The sequence below is a fragment of the Heloderma suspectum genome, chromosome 4, assembly GCF_057233095.1.
Source record: "Heloderma suspectum isolate Gila_16-S chromosome 4, 16-S_ref, whole genome shotgun sequence".
Lineage (NCBI taxonomy): Eukaryota > Metazoa > Chordata > Lepidosauria > Squamata > Helodermatidae > Heloderma > Heloderma suspectum.
This window is the reverse complement of record NC_139461.1, coordinates 195,120,379-195,143,539: the sequence shown is the minus strand read 5'-3', so window position 1 is coordinate 195,143,539 and position 23,161 is coordinate 195,120,379. Positions and strand designations below refer to the sequence as shown.

At 43.6% G+C, this 23,161-nt stretch overlaps 1 protein-coding gene across 1 annotated transcript in view; it reads left to right on the top strand.

Annotated features, from left to right (window-relative positions):
• ABCA4 (ATP binding cassette subfamily A member 4) overlaps positions 1–23,161 on the top strand; it is a 149,410-nt gene that overhangs the window by 111,141 nt on the left and 15,108 nt on the right. Inside the window, 16 exon segments of the mRNA XM_084851629.1 lie at positions 292–340; positions 1,697–1,923; positions 2,886–3,010; positions 5,633–5,743; positions 6,452–6,641; positions 9,794–9,888; positions 11,372–11,404; positions 12,079–12,184; positions 12,309–12,383; positions 13,036–13,205; positions 14,273–14,450; positions 16,506–16,621; positions 18,608–18,755; positions 19,742–19,865; positions 20,676–20,805; positions 21,120–21,243. Coding sequence (XP_084707755.1) covers positions 292–340; positions 1,697–1,923; positions 2,886–3,010; positions 5,633–5,743; positions 6,452–6,641; positions 9,794–9,888; positions 11,372–11,404; positions 12,079–12,184; positions 12,309–12,383; positions 13,036–13,205; positions 14,273–14,450; positions 16,506–16,621; positions 18,608–18,755; positions 19,742–19,865; positions 20,676–20,805; positions 21,120–21,243 — 2,001 coding nt within the window.

Below are 23,161 nucleotides of genomic sequence, written 5' to 3'. Positions count from 1 at the left end.
TTCCCTCCTCCTCGGTCCCTTCTTTGATAATTTTTGGTGATGATTTATACCCAAAGGATGTAATAACCTTCTGTTGACTTTAAGCCTGTGTCTGAGTTTTTAAAGGAACAGGAATTATGTCTGGATTTATTCCATTTCTTCTGTAAGAAATTAAATTTAATATGTTAGTTGGAAATCAACAAAAGGGGCAGTGTTCTTAAACTGCACTGGAGCAGTGGGGAGACAATGCATAAAGACCCTCTTGCGTGTTTTGCCCTCACAAAACTTCTTCCTAATGGATCTCTCTTGCAGGTTTTCTTGAAGGTTACAGCAGAGGCTGATCCTGGAACAGAGAATGCAGGTAAACACTCCATGATCCAGTGCCTGAAGGCCAAACTAAAAAGTTATGCTAAATATCAGCCGCAACTTAATAAACTACTGATATAAAAGTGAAAAGCCCTAGTTCTAGTAGGCCCCTCCCTATCGGTAGCATCCAGTGGAACTCACCCAGGTCATGTGTTTGCCTGCCCCCACACCATTTCATTGGCTGCCACTGATGTGGGGTAGGGAACCACAGAACACTGATGTGAAGACATGGATATATTTTTCCTTTTTTTAAAATCTATTTTTATAAATGAAATAAACACTTCCAACACCATAATCAGAATCTTCAGTTTCCAGCATTACAGTATTCTGAGGAAAAGAAAAAAGGGAGGATATGAAAGAAGGAAGAGAAAGAAAAAAAGAAAGAAAGAAAGAAAGGGATTATATTAAACTTCAATAAGAACAAACCAAATATCCAAATACATATCCAATTGCAGATTACACCTATACAGCATTCTTCCCAACATTGCAAGTATTATTAAATATTCAATCCGCTATACCACAAATGGTAAACCTTATCTTTCAATATCATAACCTCAGTCTTATAGCAAAGGAATGGGAGAAAACAATCCATTTCCATTGGCCATATGTTACCATTCAGTTAACGCGTATTAATAAACATTAAAGGTTTAACCAACAAGAAATAGTAATAATAATCCCATAATAATATTAATAATAATAATCAAAAGAAAAAAAGTTTACAAAAAAGATAAAAAGTAAAAGACAAAAGCAAATCATTTGTATATTTTAAGTAATATATCTAAAAATATATTTATATGTGTACACACATATACTCACATCAATAGGCAATTTATTACAATATAACACACACAAAAAGGAGAAAGAAAACAAAAATATGCAAACATTTACTCTGGCATACTGCCTAGACCTGTTATCAGCTATAGCCCGAAGGATATATTTTTCCAAACATTCCCACGATAGGGCATTGTCCAGTTTGAAAGGGTTAAGGAACCTATTTAAATATGGGGTCTAGGCACAGTGGGGCCATGCAGTTGTTTTTGCCATAATCCATCTAACAGTGATGGAAATCCACAATCAAAACAGATATAGAGGCAGTTCACTGACTGATGGGAATGAGGGGGCCCTGACCACTTCAGTAAGCCTTCTCTGAGTTTGCTTGCTGTTAGATCTATAGAGGTTCCCTGATATAAGTGTAGCTACAGTGTTAAACAGGTTGGGGGGAAAGCTGTATTGCTTAGAATGTTAAACCTTAAAGAAACTCACAGTTCTATGAGTAGTGAGGCTGAAAATATCTTTCAACACACCCTGAAATGGAATAATTGGCACGATCATTTTTCTGTCTACAATCTAGGAGCTGCCCAGGAAAATGGTGCCACTGGGCAAGAAGAGGGAGCCCAGCAAAACACTCCGGCAGCCAATGGCACTTCTCAGATTCCTGTGGCTCTGGAAGGAGATGGGAGTGGTGGCAAAGGCTCCAGTCAGAGTAAAGGTTGCCAGCTTGTCCTTCAGCAGATCAGAGCGCTTCTCATCAAACGATTCCATCACTCTGTCCGTAGCTTTAAAGACTTCCTTGCTCAGGTAGGTATTTATCCATTACAATAGCACAGGTCTCTTCCATATGGTGTTCACATCTGTACACCTGCATTTACAACAGGTTTAATGGTAACAAGGAGGTGCAATCTTGTTGTAAAAGTACGCCACCACTTTATAGACCCAGGTATCCCTGTGCTGTACTTAACAGTCCTAATTGAATGAACCAGGTCCAGAGCATTCCATTGAGAGACAAATCATCATGAAGCCAACTTGTCTTTGCTTATAGAGCTAGGGTAGAACTATAATATCTTAGAACAGCACTTGACTAGGGACTATATTGTTGTCTTTTATTGGCAAGGACAATTATCTACTGCAATTAAAGAAACAACGTAATGCTGTAATGAATTCTACAAGTTCATCTGGGTGGGGAACAAGGAGTCGATATATAGAGACAAAGTGGCGCACAAAGTCCTACTCCATGTACACTGAAAAATCTATACTGTTCATGTGTGGAGGGGCCATAGCTCAGTGGCAGAGCACCGGCTTTGCATGCAGAAGGTCCCAGGTTCAATCCCCAGCATCTCCAGGGAGGGCTGGGAAAGATAAAGACTCCTGCCTGAAACCCTGGATAGCCTCTGTCAGACAGAGCTGAGTTGGACCAATGGCCAGACTTGCTTTAGGTCAACTTCCCAAGTTCCTGTATTCCTATTGCCTTTGGTTTCTGAGCCATTAGCAGACACTGCCATTTGAGGGTGGTGGTGGGGGGGGGGGTTGCAATCCTGGGAGGATTTTTAAAAATGAAAAATAAAACCTGAGGATTAATGTGCCTCACATTTGGTTCTAATACTTTGGTGTATGATGTGAGTCGTGATCAGAGCTAGGTATATACAGTAGTTCTAGCATAACTGTCCACACTAGTATGCTTGTGTATTGTTTGAGTGGCACACAGATATCACTGCCACACTGTCTATAACGCAGGTGGCTGCTCTTTTCCATGTTGCCTGCAGATTGTTCTGCCTGCTAGCTTTGTGCTGCTGGCTCTGATTCTTACAGTCCTCATCCCTCCATTCGGTGAATACCCCAGTCTAACCCTCCACCCCTGGATCTATGGACAGCAATTCACTTTCTTCAGGTTAGAGGACTCCTTTATCAGAGCAGACCTCTTTTTCTTGTTTTCCAAATAGCTTTTGTGGTGGCTTGTTGCTGAGTGGACTTTAGTCCTCTGTTGCTTTGTTCTAATATAAACCATGTGGCTGCATTCAGTAGTGCCCTGCTGAATTAGTTCTCAAGTTTTATTAGACTGTGAGTTATCTCTTCTCCCGGCCTAGCTTTCGCATAATCCTTCTGGCTAGCTAGTACCATGTTTGTGAGGTGCCATTAGCACTGCGCTGTTTTGTGGAGACTGACTTGTGCTGATGCTAGTTAATTGAGTGGATCCTTTAAGGTTTTGTGTTTTGAGATGTCTGCTTTTGTCCAGGGTTTGCACCTTCTGATTTTTTTTTTTTTCTATGCATCCATATTTCTCTAAATAGCTCAGAGGCCCAAGTTGTTGAAAACATGCAGGTTGGATAAAATGGGAAGGTTTGTTACTTCTGGCCAGTTCTAACCATCTCAAATATGGAGATACTAGGGAGGGGCGAATCTGTCAGTTTCATTTCTCCCACATTCATTTTTTTTTAATCTCAAGTCTTTCTGTCCCAAATATGAAGAACTTTGTGAATTTTAGTAAATTCTTATCAAAAAGGAACTGAAACAAAATTCTTACCCACCTGCACCAGCCAAATTAAATAGATACAGCTATTTCTAGCATGGAGAGGACCATAACATACCTGCCTGTTAAACATAACATAGACCATAACATATAGCTGTTAAAGATGAGAAGCCTGTCAGAAAAAAGGGGTGGCAACTAGGGATGTATGAATTACTTACCTGCTGTTCCGGGGGGGGGATCCAGGGGGGGGAGAGGCAATCCGTCCCTCCCCCCAGAATCCTCGCCAGCCAGCTCCGCTCCAAGGCGATTCCGCAGAGCTACCGGCCAGCTCCAAATCCCCAGCGATACGGCCGCCACTGTCGTAACGCTGGCTGGACTGACATACTGTGGACGCAAATGGCGGCCAGCATAGCAGATGCCATTTGCGTCCCTGCTCTTTGATGTGATAGGCTACGTAAATCTTTGCGTAGCCTATCGCGCAAAGGAACAGGGACGCAAATGGCGTATACGCCATTTGCGTCCCTGTTTTTTCACGCAATAGGCTATGTAAAGATTTACGTAGCCTATCACATCAAAGAGCAGGGACACAAATGGCATAGCGGACACCATTTGCGTCCGCAGTCTGTCAGTCTAGCCAACGATATGTCAATGGTGGCCGTATCACTGGGGCTTTGGAGCTGGCGGCAGGCAGGATCCAGCCGGCGAGGACATCGCGGGGAGGCGGAGGTAAAAAAATCTGATCCTCCACGGACTTCGGCGGGCTGGATTCAGTAGAATCCAGCCTCATTGGGGTCCGTGGAGGATTTCTCCGACATCCCTAGTGGCAGCCCTAATTCAGCACAAGAGGATCCAAACCAGAATTTTAAGAGCTAAGTACTCAAAGCCCTGGGCCTCGACAGATGGCCCTGTCAGTTTAGGTTTCTCCCACATTCGATATTTCTTAATCTGATGTTCTTTTTGTCCCGAATATGGAGAACTTTGCAAATTTTGGTAAGTTCTTATCAAAACCAAACTGAAACGAAATTCTCACCCATCCTTATGTGTTACGACGGAGCAGGAAGCCTGTGTACATACACACCCTCTTGCACATGTGACTCGCATATACATGTGTGCCCAATTCCCATACTCTTTCCATCTCAAGTGTAGAGTGGAAAGACAGCAGAAAACGTGTACAAAGTACATACAGATGTTTGTGTTTGTATCATACTGTGCATATGATGCATCACAGGGGGATCACATATGGACCCGCCATTCCACCATGCATATCAGAGGTGTTGAAGCTCAGGCCAAATCTGGCCCACCTGGGATTCCAAATCTGGCCCACCTGAGATCCCAATCCATCCCTCCAGGGTTCTGCAGATGGCCATGCCCCTTTCGCCAGACCACTGATGGCTTGGTGATTTCTTGGCTTTGTGCAGTTTTCTCCCCATTCTAAAAAGGTTGAAATGCCTCTCCTAAAACTTACTTACTGGTAGTAAGGGCTTTAAACTGGTATTTTTGACATTTTGGCCCCAACCTTTTTGCCTTCAGCCCCACCCACCCCTAGAATGCAGCCCCTGAAAGCATCTGTGAAATCGAATTCAACTCTTGTGCTGAAATAAGTTCAACATCCCTGATGTATATAGTATTTCCAGAGTTGAGATTGTATTAACCAGCCTATAGCATTAGACTATGAGGGAAATATGTAAGCAATTGGATAAAGCGTAGGTATGAATTGCGAAGGTTCACCAAAGGGAATTCTGCTATAATAGCTTAGATACGCCTGACCAAAACCACTGTCCATTTGTTAGCAAGAAATTCATGTATTATGTATCTGTGTTTTGCTTCTTGCTACGTTCAGCAATCTATTCATAGGTGAAAATACCATTGCGTGGTCCTTTTTAAATTCCTTTACCATTTGTATGCCTTATCCTATAAGAGGCAGGTGATGATTAACATTGGCTGTAACTACCTGTGCCTTACCTGTGTGATCAGATTTGCAGCTGCATTGCTTCTGTAGCCAGCCTCTTTTTTTATAGTGTAAATTTCATCCAATTTCATTAGCAACGAGCGATCTGGCAGTGAAAAAATGGTTTCTCTTGTTGACGCCTTCTTAAATAAACCAGGATTTGGAAATCGTTGCTTGAAGAGAGAGCCACTTCAGTAAGTCACATTGTTCTTTCTTTAGATTAGTAATATGTTCTATTTCATGGTGGCAGCAATAGTACTTGAGTTGAACTGGCCTTGATTTTTCCTAGCAAGTTAAAACCATGGAGAATGCTTTTTTTCTCCAACATCACACTGCAAGCTAGTGTAAAAACTAGGGGGCTTGGTTCCAGATTTAGTCATGACTAATTTGACCCACTGATTTTCAATGGGTCTCCTCTAAGAATGGCTAAATCTGGAACCAACCCCATGAATTGCATCCTGGTGTGCTTCCAGATGAGGCTTTTATAGGGCCATCGCCCTGCCTGATTCACAGAATTTTATAGGGGGTCCAGACGTTGTCGACCTCCATTTGTAGCCCTCCTGCATTTTCCCACGACTTCTGTTAAGAAAAGATGGGTTAGCTGCGCAATGCCTTTTGATTGTTAGCACTAGGAGCCCTCCATCTGGAAACCCCCTTGGGCCGGTATGCACACCAGTATAGGTGTATAGTGTAGGTAGGCCCTGAGTTATCTGTCTATCTATCAGTAGGCATGGATATCAGCTTATTTAAGAGATGGAGCTCATTCATTTGTGTTTGAAGTACACTTGGGTGGGGCACACCTTTTAACCATGCTGTAATGAAGGTGAGAAATGTAAATCCAGTAGTTTTCTGGGATCCAGCACAACCAATTTGATAATGATAAAAGATACTCTTTGCTCTGTATCCCTGTGCAGAAACTACCCCTGCATTAATACATCAACACCCTGGGAGACACCAGTCGTTCCTTATAACATAGCTGCCCGTTTTCGAATGAACACATGGAAAACCGACGACCCCTCACCCTCCTGCAGATGCAGCACTAGAAAGAAACTCACTATACTACCAGAGTGCCCTTTGGGAGCTGGCGGACCTCCTCCCCCACAAGTACAGTTTGGTTGCCATTCACTGGTTTGAAGCATTGTGGTTGCCTTTGAATTGGTTTCATTTGGGTGAAAATACTGGGTAACCAATTTATCACATAGCTCTATGGATAAAGGAAGATATCTATCTATCTCTATCACCTACCTACCTACCTACCTATCTCTATCATCCATCCATCCATCTATCTATCTATCTATCTATCTATCTATCTATCTATCTATCTATCTATCTATCTGTCTAATCTAATCCTAGTGTTGTACTTGCAAGCAATACATTTGTATATGTTTCCATAACGTTCTTAATTTATCCTGATTTCAGCTTATCAGTTGATGTAGAATTTGGAATCTTTTGCAAAGTGTGGGTTTTCAAGGGACAGGGAAATGTAAACGTCAGGAGATAAGAAGCCATAGCACAAGGGTCTCTGTTGCTACCGCAAGACCAGGATGAGGCACCCACCAAGCTATTTCCTCCCTCTGCAAGTGAATAGAGCAATTCCCAACATTTTTGTGATTGGTCCTTCATCCTGCTGCAATAACCAATTTGTGGTTCAGAACGCCAAATGTGCCCACAAGCCCTGAAAGATTGGAGACTCCCATCATAGCGGAAGAGCTGCAACGATCGCTATTCCTATCTGACGTTTGCTTTTGGGAGGCAGGCAGATTCTTTCACTCTTTTCTTTGAAAAATGAAAGCTGAGTTTCACAGAAAGCCCAGTTCTGCACCAGGTTCTACGGTAGCACACTCAGAATGTGTACTGAGTGTGTGGGGGGTGCTTTGTAAGCAAAATGTATAGGTATGCTGGGGGAGGCATAGCGCTGAGCATTGTTACAGAGTCCTGGTTCAATGCTACACTAAACCATGGTTTAGTGTTATGAAAGTTGTCACGGTGAGCCTACACTTTGCATACCCCGAACCCCCCTCCTCTCTTTGTGTGCAAGGAGAGGAGATCAAAATCTTCCACTTTCATTTTCACTTCCATATTCTGTACTTGTCAAAGATCTTATCAATTTCATCGTCCATTTCGAGTGAAGGAAGGGAAATGGATGGTGTCAGGATGATGATGATATTATTACTATTACTATTATTATTTACATTGCTATACTGCCCCATAGCCAAAGCTCTCTGGGCAGTGTACAGAAGTTAAAACATTAAATACATTATAAAAAGTTTAAAAGCCATTTACATAAAAGCACACAGACAATATACACAAACAACATATAACTACAAACAACTTTGAACTGACAATCATAACTAAAGACACATCCAGGACTGATTAGAACTTATAATGTGCTGCCAAATGCCTGGGAAAAGAGATAGCCTGGCACCAAAACGATAATAATGTTGGTGCCAGGCAGGTCTCATCAGGGAGCTCGTTCCACAGATGGGGACCACTACTGAAAAGGCCCTCTCCCTCATTGCTGCCTTCTAAGCTTCCCTTGGAGGAGGCACTCGGAAGAGAACCTTAGATGCTTAACGTAACATATGGGTAGGTTCATTTCAGGAGAGGCGTGCCGTCAGGTATTGCAGTCCCAAGCTGTGCAGGGCTTTATAGATTAAAACCAGCACCTTGGATTGAGCTGGGAAGCATATAGGCAGCCAGTGCAAGGGGGCCCAGGACTGAGCCCAGGCCCTGTGTTTTGGTTTCGGACACTGATTCAGATTCGGAGATGGAGTTAGAAGAAGCCCAGCAGACATAGGGTGTGGGAGAGGAAATTCCCCAAGACTTCTTAGGAGCCAGCAAATATCCTTCCCAGGGGCTTGTCGAGGAGGAGGGCCAGGCTCAGAGACCATCTTTCCGCCCCCCCCCCTCCCCATGGGAACCCAGGCTCTGTCAGAAGGGGAGGGAGCTTCAGGATTGACAGGTGCCAGAACTCTCCACCAAGTTAAGCTGGCAGACTTGAGAGGAGGGGGTGGGAGGTGTCACCCCAGATTGGCTGCCCATCAAAAGTTTGGTCAGGAGGATCTTTCCGGAAGGCAGGAGCTCAGAAAAAGCCAGCTGAGCACGTTGAAAGGCAACTCACTTGCTTTCAATAGTATTCTTACCAAAAGATTTACTTTGCAAATTAGGCCTAGAGGACAGCTCTGAGCTTTTGTAGTTGCTTGAGAGGTGAAGAAGTACTATTAGCTGAATAAAGAGTTTGTGGATTGTGCAGCGAGTCTCTGCTACCTCATTACTCAGCGGAAGGGCTTAGCATCCATGACAGACACGTTCTTTGACAAGTACAGAATATGGCTCTCCTGGGCTGAATGAAGTAGTTTGTGGGGAGGATGAAACAGACAAAGATAGTGACAAGAGGGGAAATATGCTTCTGCAGGGCTACATAGCAGACAGGCAGACTTGCGATCGTGCGCACTTGTGCAAGAGCGCCAATAACAAAAGTTTTTTTTTTTTAATTATGACACTATTTGCCCAAATTTCAAGATCTCTGTAAAACACACACACACACACACACACACACACACACACACAAATTTCCACCACTGGGAAAAAAACACCAGAATCCATGTATTGGCTCGATTTGCTACAGATCGAGTCAATGCAGCAGGGGGAAATGGAACGAGATCCACAGGGCCGAAGTGGAAAAATCCATTCAGTTTTCATCCCACAAATGGAATTCTCATCCATCCCTAAAGCTCATCTTTCTTCTAATGGTGGGCAACACTGCCCCTCTGTGGCTATATTCACATACTACATGAAGATTTGCCTTGGGCCTTTTTTTGCCAGCTGCTGTGTTGTTTCTATCCCCAACTAGTAGTTTTAGTATAAGAATAAAGTGGTGTGTGTGTGTGTGTGTGTGTGTGTATAATCTCCCAGCCAGGAGAGATTCATCACTTGGGTTTTAAGTGTCACTTGCATTCATTTTTAGGGTGAGGCTTACCAAAGCTTGCAAATCCTTTGGCAGCCTTCAGTGAAACTGACCTGGCTGTGGCAAATCTCTGTTATTTTATGTGATTTGAGATTGAAGAGAAATGACTGGCCTTTTTTTCTAACTCCTGAGAGGAGGCAGGGCAGTTCTCCAGTTTCAGCAGAGTACCAATTTCCCACTTAAAGCAAAACTAGAAAACTTTGCTGTATGCACTCTCCTTGCCCCTGCCACTCTGAACTGCCAAATTCTAACCATTAAAAGTTTAATGATTGCTTTCTTTTCCTTTCAGAGAGTTCAGCGTAGCACAGAAATTCTTCAGGATCTCACTCATCGAAATATTTCTGATTTCCTAGTGAAAACATATCCCACCCTCATTAGAAGCAGGTTGGTTGGGATCTTTTCATTTATGGATTTTCAAACCCAGGGTCTTCTACAAATCTGTGGCAGCTTGTATAGACTGATGCTCTGAACAGAATCTTGAAATGGTTCTAAGAGTTATGAATACCGAGTAAAGATGAGCAAATCAAGGATTTTCGAGCTCACCTAAATCCTCTGAAAAACACTTTGAAGCTCATTTTGGCTCATACTTGTTTTTTGTTTTTGACCTGTTTTTTGGCATGGTCAAATGGGGAAAGTGCATATTTCGAACAGGAAAACTGCACGTTCCTCTGTGTATTTTTCAAAAGTGTGCACCTTTCCCCCATTAACAAAAGCATGAAATGCATATTTTTTTAATAATACACATTTCAAAGTGTGATTTTTTTTAATGTGCATTTTTCAAATGCAATCACAAATTCAGGAATTTACAAACATTTCTTGGGAAAAAAGTGCTCCCACTCCTGTTCGGGGTTGCAAATGGGACACATTCACATGGTTTGTGAACACAAGCAAAGTTCTCATACATCCCTAATACCAAGTCCCCTGCTTAGTTCTCCGCTAATTAGTATATAAGCACTACTGATTGCCTGATTCTGTGCAGAGTGGGATGAGAACAGTATGTTAGATATACATACGTGTAATGAAGCATCTGTAGCTCTGTTTTTGGTTGTTTTTATGAAAAGCCGCTTTGTTGTTGTGATGCTGAGCATCTCCCACCCATCCCACCTCCTCCACTGCCCCTTCTGCTCAGCACCAAAGCTTCCAAAGGCTGCTTTCCATTTAAAAAACAACAACCCATCAGGACTTCATTATGCACATTTGCGCAAAAACAAAACATTGGACAGATGTACATGCATAGGCTCTCCGTGTGCTCTCTACCCATACAACAGGGGCATGGAACCTCTTTCAGCTCGAGGGGCAAATTCAGTTTTGGGCCATAATCCAGTGGTGGGTGGACCAATGGCAAAAGGGGTGGTGCCAGAATAACAATAATACCAGCATATTTTAACTCTAAAGTCTTTTACTGCCAGTAACGAAGCCTTACAAGAGGCGCATCAACCATTTTGAATGGGAAAATGCTGCAGAAAAGCCACGAAGCCACCAAATGATTGCCAGCCAGGGTGGAGCAGTAGAAGGAGGCATAACCATCTGGGGGACCCCCGGAGGGCCAGATTGGGACTCCAGGTGGTGTACAACTTGCATGCTCACAGCGTCACTGCAGACAGTCAGATGAATGAGTGGTGGTCCGGAACAGGGCTAGAGGTTCCAATCCCAAAACCAGCCCCCTCCAAGAGTTCAGAGATTGTCTGAATGGGGCTTACACATTCTTGCCTGAGACTTCAATACAACCAAAATAGCCACAAAATCCCCAGATTGTTGATTCGACAGTTCCCTGTGGCACAGATATAGCTTTGTGTCTGAAAGAACCTGAATTAGTGTGGCATGTTACAGAATATTTTATTTTTAATATCTTCCATTTCTTTTGCAGTTTAAAGAGCAAATACTGGGTTAATGAGCAGAGGTAGGAAACGTATGCGCTGTATGTCTTCTGTTGAATTTTGGTGATTAATTGTTTGCTTTGCAATGAACGACAGATAGCATAGATGCGGCGCTCCTGGTGGTTCCACGTGGACCTGTAGTCCAATTGGAGTCCACTTGGAGTAGGGTGTCCAGTGTATTGGCTCCCTCTCTGTGGAACTCCCTGCCTGTTGATGTCAGGCAGGCAGCACCTTGTTTCATTTCTGGCACCTGCTGAAGACATTTTTATCTAAACAAGCCGCCCCTGATGGATCAGCCACAGTTTTATTGACAGAATCCGATTTTAAATATTTTAATTCTGTGTTTTGATTCTTTTTCTTTCTTTTATTGTTCACTGTTCAGGAAACTTGATAGATACAGAGCAAGGAAGAAATCCTGTAAATCAATAAATAAATGATATAGTCGGTTAAGTACTGTTCTGCCTGAAACATATTTGGGGGTGGGGGGGATGATGGCTGGTTTGGAGGCCGCATTTATTTAGTTTATATACCCCCACTGTCAACACTGAAGAAATTAATATATTTAGAACAGACATCTGCTTTCCTTGGGTAAGAGAGACACATTTATTCTTGAGGGAGCCTTTAGTAGGCTGAGCATCTATTAAGAGAAGCGTGGGGTTCCCTGTAACACGGGATGGCTGTGTGTTCTTATGTTTAGATATGGAGGAATTTCCATTGGAGGAACACTTCCAGTCCTTCATGTCACTGGAGAACAAATCGTTGAATTTCTGAGAGATCTTGGTCAAATGATGAACATAATAGGGGCAAGTAAAGATTGTTCCGTATCCATTTCCCCCCTGATTTTGAACAGCTCTAAGATTTTTTTCCATGTCTATAGCATTGAAATATGTATACTGAGCAATTTAGTCCTTGCTTTCTGCTATTTAGGGTGAAGCAACAATGGCTGCCGCTCAGGAAATGTCAAATTTTTTTAAATACATGGAAACCGAAGACAATATTAAGGTATTTTAAATCTTTAAGGATAGTTTTTATGTTTTGAAGCATTATAGAATCCCGCAAAACCTGGTTAACAAGAAACATGTGGCAGGATAGGAAAAAAAGGGCATTCACACCAAAGGGAACAATGGTTTTATCATATCACCATCAACTCTGGAAAAAAAACACTAGAAAGCTTGAGATATATAAGTAGGGAGGGTTTCTTGGAAGGGAAGGGAAGGGAAGGGAAGGGTGAATGGGAATGATTTAAGAAATGAAATATGCAGGATGACTATCACATATTTCATGGCATCAGAAATGCTGCCCTAGCAAAGCAACTGAACCTATGCACATTTCTGGGCTGGCCCAAAACATTTTGCTACTAATGGAGGCTTTTTCCTTCTTTTTTAACCTCCTGAGGCAGTGGGATTTGGGGATAAAAATGGGGGGAGGTTTAATCCTGTCCTCCTGTTATGTGCTGGACCCAATCCAAATTTCATCCCCATGCACTTACACTAGAGTAAATAAAAAGCTAACCTTCTGCTACCCACTACGCAATTAGCGTAAAGTGTAGTTTGGGTCTTATATAGTCAATATAAGTGGCAAAATGAACAAGAGACAGATGCTTTGTTTGCCATATGCTAGCTCAGATTGGTCATGTGCTTCCTCACCCATGCAGGTGTGGTTTAACAACAAAGGCTGGCATGCCATGGTTAGTTTTCTCAACATAGCCAACAATGCAGTACTGAGAGCCAACCTGAAGCAAGGCAAAAACCCTGAAGAATATGGGATAACTGCTATCAGCCATCCACTGAACCTCACTAAAGAGCAGCTCTCTGAAGTCACTGTGTAAGCAACGGAAGTTTGCTATTCTATTTTTTCCTTCTATCCTGCTGTCCTGGCCACCATGGCTCAGAAAGAGGGAATGGGCCTGTAGATAGGTTCAAACATGGGTGATACTTTAGCTTAAAAGTAGCGCAAAAAGTAAGTTCCTCCTTAGTTTCTCTGAGTGCAGAACCTACTTTTCTCTTTAGGCGTGGGGTGAACAGAAAACAAAGATGGCCTCCAAAGATGGGGAGCAATTGCTTATTATTCCACATTACCCGCATCATCAGAGATAAATAGCAGTTCAGGGAAATAAGGAAGTTTCTCCAGGAATCTTTAAGAGATCATATATGGGATTTATTTTACAGCATCCTTCTTTTTCTTCTATCTTGAGGTTTTGTATTAGGTTTTACATTAAGTGTGCATTTTAAAAAGTGTGGTTAGCTCTGGACATTTTACTTATCCATAAAAAAGCAGCCGCTACTTTTTTCAGATGAAGCCATTCGGGAGTGCAGGGAAGGAGAGTTTGACCCTTTTCTCCCCACTAAAAATCCCCCACCCCAGCTGCTATTTGTACTGAAGGTTGCTTACACGAGCACTGTGTCAGTTGCATAAGTGCAGCGGCCCTATTAGATCCTGCCCACGGCTGCCTCTGAAGTGGCAACTCCATGCCTCCTCCTTTCCCCAGTAATGTCTGTTTATACGAAATATACGATGTGATGTCACCACACTGTGTGTTTCTCTCTTGCCACAAGGGACAGCCAATGAAGTGGAGCAGGGAACTCACAGTGCCTACCCCACTAGAAAACATTCAGGTGTCCTCCCAAGGCTTTGGACTACAACCCCTATAAGCCCCAGCCCGCATAGCCAATGGTCAGGGGTTATAGGAGTCCAAAACATCTGGAGGGCACTGGGTTGCCTACCCCTATGAGACCAGAGGAGGGACATGGGACTGCTGTTTTCAGTGGCAGCCATGCATTTCCTGTCATGTCTTGTTCCAGCCTAATTGTGCAGTGCAGAGCTGCCTCATGGGGACTCGTGTTGCTTTCAGTTCTTGCTCATTGGCTGTCCTTCAACTTTTCTCACTGCAGGCTGACCACTTCAGTAGATGCGGTTGTTTCCATCTGTGTGATTTTTGCCATGTCTTTCATCCCAGCAAGTTTTGTTTTATACCTCATCCAAGAACGGGTGACCAAGGCCAAGCACCTCCAGTTTGTCAGTGGTGTGAGCCCTTTTGTTTACTGGACCACCAATTTCCTTTGGGACATAGTGAGTAGTTTTTGAAAGTGACATAAGGAAGTATGGTGAAGGGCCAGCATCGCTCAGTAGCAGAGCACCTGCTTTGTGTGCAAAGGGTCCCAGGCTCAGTCCCTGACATCTCCAGTTGGGCTGGGAAAGAACCTTGGATGAACCCTTGGAGAGTTCTAGATAGACGGTCGCCTCTGACCTTCTCTGAAGTCAGAGGCAACTGCCTACCCAATGAGGGTGGCTGAAACACGAAGGAAAGGATTCCCTCCGTTCTCCAGCTGCCCTGCAGTTTGCCTTAGACACCCAGTTTCTAAGTGCGGCTTTGGGGGTAGGGGAATGGGGCTGGGGACTGCATAGGAAGCTGTCTAAAACAGCTTCCGAGATCTCCTCCCCTCCCCCCTGGGAATGCCCCATTTTCACCCTGTCTGCACTCCATGTTGCAAGCACGGACAAGCACACAGGAGTAGCCACCGCAGTTCTCTCCATGCCGGCTCCGAGGGGGAGGGGAGCACAGTTTCCTGGCTCCAAGCTCGTAGCGCTGTCTATGTGCTCGGAGCCAGGAAACCGAAAAATCCTATCTCCCACAGATACTGTCTAGGGGGCATAAAATTGCTCTCCCCATCTCTTATTGATGGTAACTAAGCCATGCTTCCCCCCCCATCTGGTGCCGTCCAGATGTTTTGGACTACAACTCCCAGGACTCCTGATCACTGGTCATGCTGGCTGGGGCTGATGGGAGTTGAAGTCCAAAACATCTGGAGAGCACCAAGTTGGGGAAGGTTGAACTAAGCCTTAGGAAAGGCATTTCAAACTTCTAAATGCGGGAGGAGGGGGATGTGCAAACGAACAGCAGTCAGCAGAAAAGGGGTGGGGCCAGGGGAAGCTGGCATGACTGTCTGAGGAACTCCAGGGGGCTGGATTTGGCCTGCAGGCCTAAGGCTCAACACCCCTGCTATATGGCGATCCAATGGTCTGAGTCAGTTTAAGGCAGATTCCTAATACAGGCATGTGTTGATGGACAAAGGCCAACAAGTCCAGTAAAATACCGTCATAAGGCCTTACCAGAATAGCTTGGATTTCAACAGAATCTACAGCTCTTTCCAATCAGTAAAAGTAACCCTAATCCATATACCATATAATTTATCTTGAAGTAGTATAACTTCCCATTTAAAATGTCACTGTCTCGATGTACTTTTCACTGCTGAACAGAAGAAGTTGCCTTATGCTGGATCAGACCATTGAATCCACGTGGCTGAAATAACAGCAGTGCTGTAGTGGAGCCAGGGCCCACAGGGATGCAGCGCCAGCACTTTTTATGATCAGGGAAGCTGATGTCAAGTGCCAGCACCCTCAGACTTCCCTGGTCCCTCTTAGCTTCATTGCAAGCCTCACAATAGCTGGGGGCTGGGAATTAATTTTTCCCAGCGGCAATATACTGTCCCCTGTTGTAATGCAAAGCACATTGCGGTGGCTTGGTCTTGAATGGGCAAGTAAGATCCATTGCCTTTACAAAAGACCTGCTCCAGGTGGAGATGAAAACTGCTAGAACTGGTTTGTTACAGTGGATCGACACAGCCGCCTGTAGACCTGGGCTCTCTTGGGGACGTGGCTGTGGGGAACATCGTAATGAACACCAGGCTGCACTTCAGAATTTACCACTACACCACGGATTAACACCAGCTCTCTGGGGTCTCAGGCAGAGACTTTTTCCAGCCCTGCTACCAGAGATCCTTAACTGGAGTCGCCAGGGCTCCCTCTGTGATTTCCCCTAACTTATTACATTAGTTTGCCCATCATTTCTCTCTTCCTGCCACCTTTTTTTTTTAAAGATACAATTTCTTCGAATACTTAAAAGTTCAGTTCAGAAAAGAACATGCAAATTGGTAATGACTCCTCTTTCTAGCTAAGGCCTATCTTTCTGGATAGCTTTCCAGTTCTACCAAAGCCAGGACAATAATATGTGTATTAATGCATCCTGGAAGATATTGGAAAAGCTGGTGTAGATTTGAGAATTTTGTTCCAAGTTACATCAAGCTCCTTTTCCACTGCACTTTTCTTTTCTTTCCTCTGTACCAGGTGAATTATACTGTAAGCGTTGGCCTGGTAGTGACAATATTCATTGGTTTTAAAAAGAAAGCATATACATCACCAAGCAACCTTCCTGCACTTATTACACTGCTGCTTTTATATGGGTAAGTAATCTAGATATTTCATTAATTCCAAGACCATTATGGAGGCAGTGACAGACATATTCAGAACATTGATGTCTGTTGTGGTGAGTAGATACCTTGATTCTGAAAGGATACTTAATCTTCATATGTTTGAATTCCCCATAAGAAAAACAAAATTAGTAAGATATGTTTCATAGAAACGTGATCCTGAACTAACAGATTTTCTTCCAACTGTTTAAAATTTAAACTTTAAATGCAAGACTTTCAATACTTTCAAATAAAAGCTTTTTTCTCTTAGTGCTTCTAATGCAATAACCATAATAGTTCTCCACTGAGCTGTAATGTCTGAGGAAGGATTTAAAGTAGACAAGTAAACTCCAAGCTTTTAGGATTTTAAATAGAAGATAAGATATATATTTTTCTTTTATCAGACTTTAATTTCTAATATAAAAAATAGGCAAAAATAAATACCTTAAAATGCAGGCTTGTGTAGACTTTATAAAAAAAGGGGCACAAAAGGAGTCTTTTCCTGTTTTATTTATTTTGATTCACCATTAGTTCACTCAAGATTATCATGCACTTTGATGGAGAGAAAATGGAGTGTGTAGATTACTATGCAAACCACAGCTATATTTACTAAGACCTATTCCCATGAATTTTTGAAACTGATGCATTTTGAAAGAAGCCCCAAGAGAGATTTCTAAGAGTAAGAAGCTGCCAATTTAAAAGAGGTGTGAGGCTAATGCTTTAAAAGCATCTATAAATATTGAAGAAGGCTTTTGCCCATATAAGTACATCACTAGACTTTTTAGCACTTGGGCCTAGTTCATACAAACAAAATACTATGACCACTGCAGACTCCAGGTCAGGGACCAGTTGACTGAATGCCCCTCCATATGAAATATAAAATAACTCCCTGCATGTACAAAACCAAATTTTGGAGAGAAGAGTGCTAATGTAGGCTTCCCCCTGATGTGCTAGATTTATACATAGAGGGAGTTTTTTTCATAGGCAAGCATTCAACCCTATGATCCTCCAAACTGCAGTTTGATATGGTTATAGTCCAGGAAAATTTTTACCTGATCTGCTGTTTGTGTGAACTAAGACTTACCTGGGGCAGATGTTCCGGGTGGCGGCGACTCCGGCAGCGGCGGCGGCTGGTCTTCCGACCGGCTGCCGCTGCCGCCATTTGCAGTTTTGTCTTGTCTTGTCTTGTCTTGTCTTGTCTTGTCTTTTTTTTTTTTTCTTTTTACAGAGACGTGTTAGGCTATGTAAGTTTTTACGTAGCCTATCACGTCTCTGTAAAAAAAAAAAGACGAAGAAAAATAAGGAACGCAAATGGCGGCGGCCGTAGCCACCGCCATTTGTGTACACGTGGTTTTTTTTTTTTATCCAGATGTGATAGGCTACGTAAGTTTTTACATAGCCTAAAACGTCTGGGTAAAAAAAAGAAAAGGTGTAAAAAATATTTACATAGACTAAGATGAAGAAAAATAAGGAACGCAAATGGCGGCGGCCGTAGCCGCTGCCATTTGCTTACGCGTTTTTTTTTTCCTTACCCAGAGCCCTCCGCGGCCGGAAATCCAGCTGCGGACGGCCCTGGCCTGGGCCTGGCCGGCTGCTTTGTGGAGCTGCCGCAGAGCACAACCGGCTTTCGAAGATTCCGGGGGGGAGGACCAGATTGCCTCCCCCCCCAGCGAGGATTCCGGGGGGAGGGACGGAGCGCCTCCCCCCCCCAGTGGAACCCGGCAGAGCCAGATAAGCAGGGTATCGTACACCCCTAGAACCAGCCCTGAGAGACAGACAATCCTAAATGGTCTGGCTTTGGTAGCAGCTTCTTGGATTCCTAGTAGAAGGGATGAATGATGCAGCTGAATTATGGATTCTAACCTGACTGATCTGTTATAAGTGATAGCTTATAACATCTGAACATCTTATAACTTTGTTCACCACAGGAAAGCAATGCATCATTTATTACACCCCTTTTTTCCTGGCTTCTGCATGCAGATGGGCCATAATTCCTATGATGTACCCAGCATCTTGCATCTTTAGCATCCCCAGCACTGCTTACATTGCCTTGTCTTGCATTAACCTCTTCGTTGGAATCAACGGTAGTGCCATTACATTTGTCCTGGAGCTCTTTGAAAACAACCTGGTGAGTGACAGTGTCATGATCCAGTGAGGGAGATATGTGTTAATATGTGCTGCTCAGTGAAGTTTAAGAGTAGCTGCTGAAAAGGGAAGTGCTAGGAAGCGTTTGGGGCGGTATCCAATGCATCGTGAGTGCTAATGTAAGTTATGTTGCACTAGAGGTAAACAACCTCTAGTGCAACACCAACAGCACTTGCTGGGTTTTCTGGGAAAACCTGTGTCACACTGGATACTGCCCTTGGGACTCATGAGCCCCTAGACTGTAACAACAGTATCCCATAATAAGATGTTTAAAAATCCTGGAGATTATTAGTATCTCTACACCAGCCTAAAATCCCACATTTAAAATGGAGCTTTCTGCTTCCATTTTAAATGCAGGATCACAACAGACTCCCTTTACACGTGCTTCCTTTCCCCCTTCCCCTTTCCCCCTCCTTCTCCCCCTTATCTGAGTCTTCCATGTGTTTCATTGGTGTAGCTGCGCTTCTTGCGGCTTTTCCTTTTTCATGGAGGGAACTCATGCGGAACACAAGTGGGGTAATTTGATACCTCATTATCTCCAATTTATTTAAAAATTGAATAAAGGTCATTTACTGAAGGAGATGCCCTGGAGGTTCACAGCGTCATCTAAAGGGCCCACAAACTTCCGTGAGTGAGCAATCTCAATAGCAGGATAAAAGCTCCATGTGAAGAAGCCCTATAAAAGGGTGTTTCAAAAGGGGCAGCCTCTTTTATAGCTCCCCTCCTTTTCCCTTTCTCCAGTGTCCCTGGAGAGAAAAGCTCTTCCACCATCTAGATTTCCTGTTTTGCACATCCTCAGATGCCCAGCAACTGCCGCATCAGATTTCATTTATTAATAAAGGCTGGTGAGATAAAGAGTCATGTGGCCTTTCATTCTAATTCCAAATGCTTTTCTTAAATTATAAATAAATTATAAAAGATTATGGTAACTCTGAGCAGTACTGACATATGTTTTCCTGTCTCTTTCAGTCTCTGCTGAAATTCAATAAAATACTGAAAAATATCCTGTTAGTCTTTCCCCATTTTTGCCTGGGTCGTGGACTCATTGACTTAGCCATGAACCAAGCTGTGGCTGATGTGTATGCTCAGTTTGGTAAGTACAAAAGAACATAGGGTGGTTCTTCTGTGCCTCCCATGTCTAACTAAGGTTTTGAGCAGTGGACTGGCCCTCTGCAGTGTGTTTCCCATCCCCACCTGCTAATGTGAAGCAACGCTCCCTGTGTAAACTAAGGCCACCATGCACCAAATTTCTCCACTGCATCTTATTGAGCAGGTTAGGAAAGGTCTGAGTGACTGGGGGGGGGGGGCAGCACCACCTGAGGGGACCCAAGCTCAGGGCTCTTCACCCAGAACTTCTGCTGCCACCACCACTGGTGCCACTCTCTCATACCCTGCCCCTGTCCCCAACAACCAGCTTTCCTGGTCCCACTGGCAGGAGCGGTGGGTGGTGCTTTTAAAGACAGGTGTCAGTAGGCCACTGGCAGCTTTAACTGGGCCCAAATTGGTGTCTGATGTGACATCGGGAACTGCATTTGGGAGATTAAAGATGGTGGCTGCCTGCTGCCAACTGTAAGGAGATGAGTGGGAGCTTGGCACCTATTCAAAAGTGCCGCTCTGCTGTTCAAACTGCTGGGACCAGGTAAGCTGCTTATGAAGTGATGCGTGATCTGCAGTGGCAGGAGCAGATGGGTGATGGGGCTGGCCATGTTGGGCCAGGTGTCCGACGGGAGGGGAACCATTGGATTGTCTGCCTCAGGTAGCAACGTATCTTGGGCCAGTTCTGAATAACATATGTTCTTGCATCTGAAATTTTTAAATGACTATTTTAATGGCTTTTATTCAGACATGTGATACTTTGTTTGGGTAGTAATTCAGCTTGGTTTTGGTTGGTTTCACCCCAAAGGGGAAGAGCACGTCTTGAATCCATTTCACTGGGATTTTGCTGGAAAAAACATGGTTGCCTTGGCAGTGCAGGGTGTCGCATATTTTGTTCTGAATCTTCTGATGCAGCATACTTTCTTCTCTACCAGATGGTATGTTGGAAAACTCTCAGCCTTCAGAGATCTTACCTGTATGAATTAATTAGTGTTAAGTAGATGCGTCTCGCTTCAAATGTACCACTTTTGTGTGTGTGTGAGGGGCGGGGGTTAATATAGATTGTTCTTCAGACATAGACTAAGAGTGCAATCCTATGCATGTTTAGACAGAAAAAAGTCCTGCAACTTCCAGTATTCCCCAGACAGCCATTCTGGCTTGGGAATGATGGGAGTTGTAGGACTTTTGTCCTGGTTAAACATACATAGGATTGGTTCCTAAATTATTAACTCATTCAGTCTGGTTTTTTCAGGCTTCCCCAAAATACAGTGATGTTGCCCATTATGGATGAAGATGAGGATGTTGCAGAGGAAAGACAACGAATCATGAATGGAGGCAGCAAAACAGATATTTTGACATTACAAGAACTGACCAAGGTAATTTTCCAGGAATTATTATAAAACGTGCATTTCCTCTGATTTCATCATGGAAAAGAGAGTATGCTAAATATGAAACAGCTGCTTGTTTTAGGCTCCCCAGGGCTGGGTAAGACATTTTGCTGCCAGCGTCAAAGGACATAATGGAGTCTCCTCCCTCATTCCAGAAGCTCACCACTCAAGCAGTTGAATGCTAGGGCCAAGCTAGACTTGATATTTGTCACATAGCTTGCCGTTAGGGAGCTGATTTTTGTTGAACAAATAGCCAGTGTGGGGTGCCATGCTGCATCAGAACCATGGGGTTTGGGAAGGGGCTGTAACACTTTGTTTTCACTGTGTAGGGATCTGTGGATTTTGTTAAATCTGTTCCGTCTGTGTTTTACAGATTGTCGGGTGCCTTTTGTTCTCTCGTCTGCTCATTGACAGAATCAGATTTTTTTTAGGGATGTACGAGAATTTGGTTCTACTTGCACACATGCACATTACCGCAAGTGCAAATTTGCGTGAATCTCCCCCAAAAGTTTTTAAAAAACTTTTGCACAACTTGGAAAAAGCCAGTCTGCTACAGAATCCACTAGTTGGATTCATAAAAATCTGAACTCATTTGAATCCACTGTGGATTTCTACACATCCCTACCATCATGGTCCCAGTCAGAATTGGGAGGATGCCATGCCTGCTCCTCGCAATGGGAGCTTTCTTCTCATTGCAAATAGCAGGCATTTAATTTACCAGTAAATGTCTAGAGTGTCAGTCACCCCATGTCTACGACCTAAACTGTATGTTATTGGAAAGGGGAAGGTAAAAGTAGGAAGGTAGAACTCTTAAGGAGGCAAGAGATCCTTAAGGAATTGTTCAGAGGGTCCATGTCATAAGGGGAACACTGAAAATGAGGCAACTTGATAATAGTGGGTATCCAGACATCATTTACCATACTAAAAAAAAAAGTAATGAAAGAAACTGCAAGGCAGTTGTACTTCCTATCCACCCTTTTCTTGAATCTTTATCATGTCTTGAATCTTTATCATGTCTGTTTGCAGGTCCTTGGAGCATCTCAAATGCATAGCACGCCAGGCCTTCCTGTCCTCCGCTCTCTCCCGGAGTGTGCTCAAGTTCATATTCATTGCATCGGTGATGCTATCTAGCCATCTCATCCTCTGCCGTCCCCTTCTCCTTTTGCCTTCAATCTTTCCCAGCATCAGGGTCTTTTCCAGGGAGCTTTCTCTTCACATTAGGTGGCCAAAATATTTGAGCTTCAGCTTCAGTATCTGTCCTTCCAATGAGCAGTCAGGGTTGATTTCCTTTGGGATTGACTGATTTGACCTCCTTGCAGTCAGGGGACTCGTAAGAGTCTTCTCCAGCACCACAGCTCAAAAGCATCAATTCTTCGGTGCTCAGCCTTCCCTGTATTCCAGCTCTCACAGCCATACATTGCTACTGGGAAAACCATAGCTTTGTTTATACGAATCTTTGTCGGCAAGGTGATGTCTCTGCTTCTTACTATGCTGTCTAGTTTTGCCATAGCTTTCCTCCCAAGGAGCAAGCGTCTTTTAATTTCATGGCTACAGTCACCGTCTGCGGTGATCTTGGAGCCCAAGAAAATAAAATCTGTCACTGCTTCCATTTCTTCCCCTTCTATATGCCAGGAAGTGATGGGGCCAGATGCCATGATCTGAGTTTTTTTAATGTTGAGTTTCAAACCAGCTTTTGCACTCTCCTCTTTCACCCTCAACAAGAGGCTCTTTAGATCCTCTTCGCTTTCTGCCATGAGGGTGGTATCGTCTGCGTATCTGAGGTTGTTGATAATTCTCCTGGCAATCTTAATTCTGACCTGTGATTCATCCAACCCGGCGTTTCTCATGATGTACTCTGCATATAAATTAAATAAGCATGGTGACAATATACAGCCTTTTTGTACTC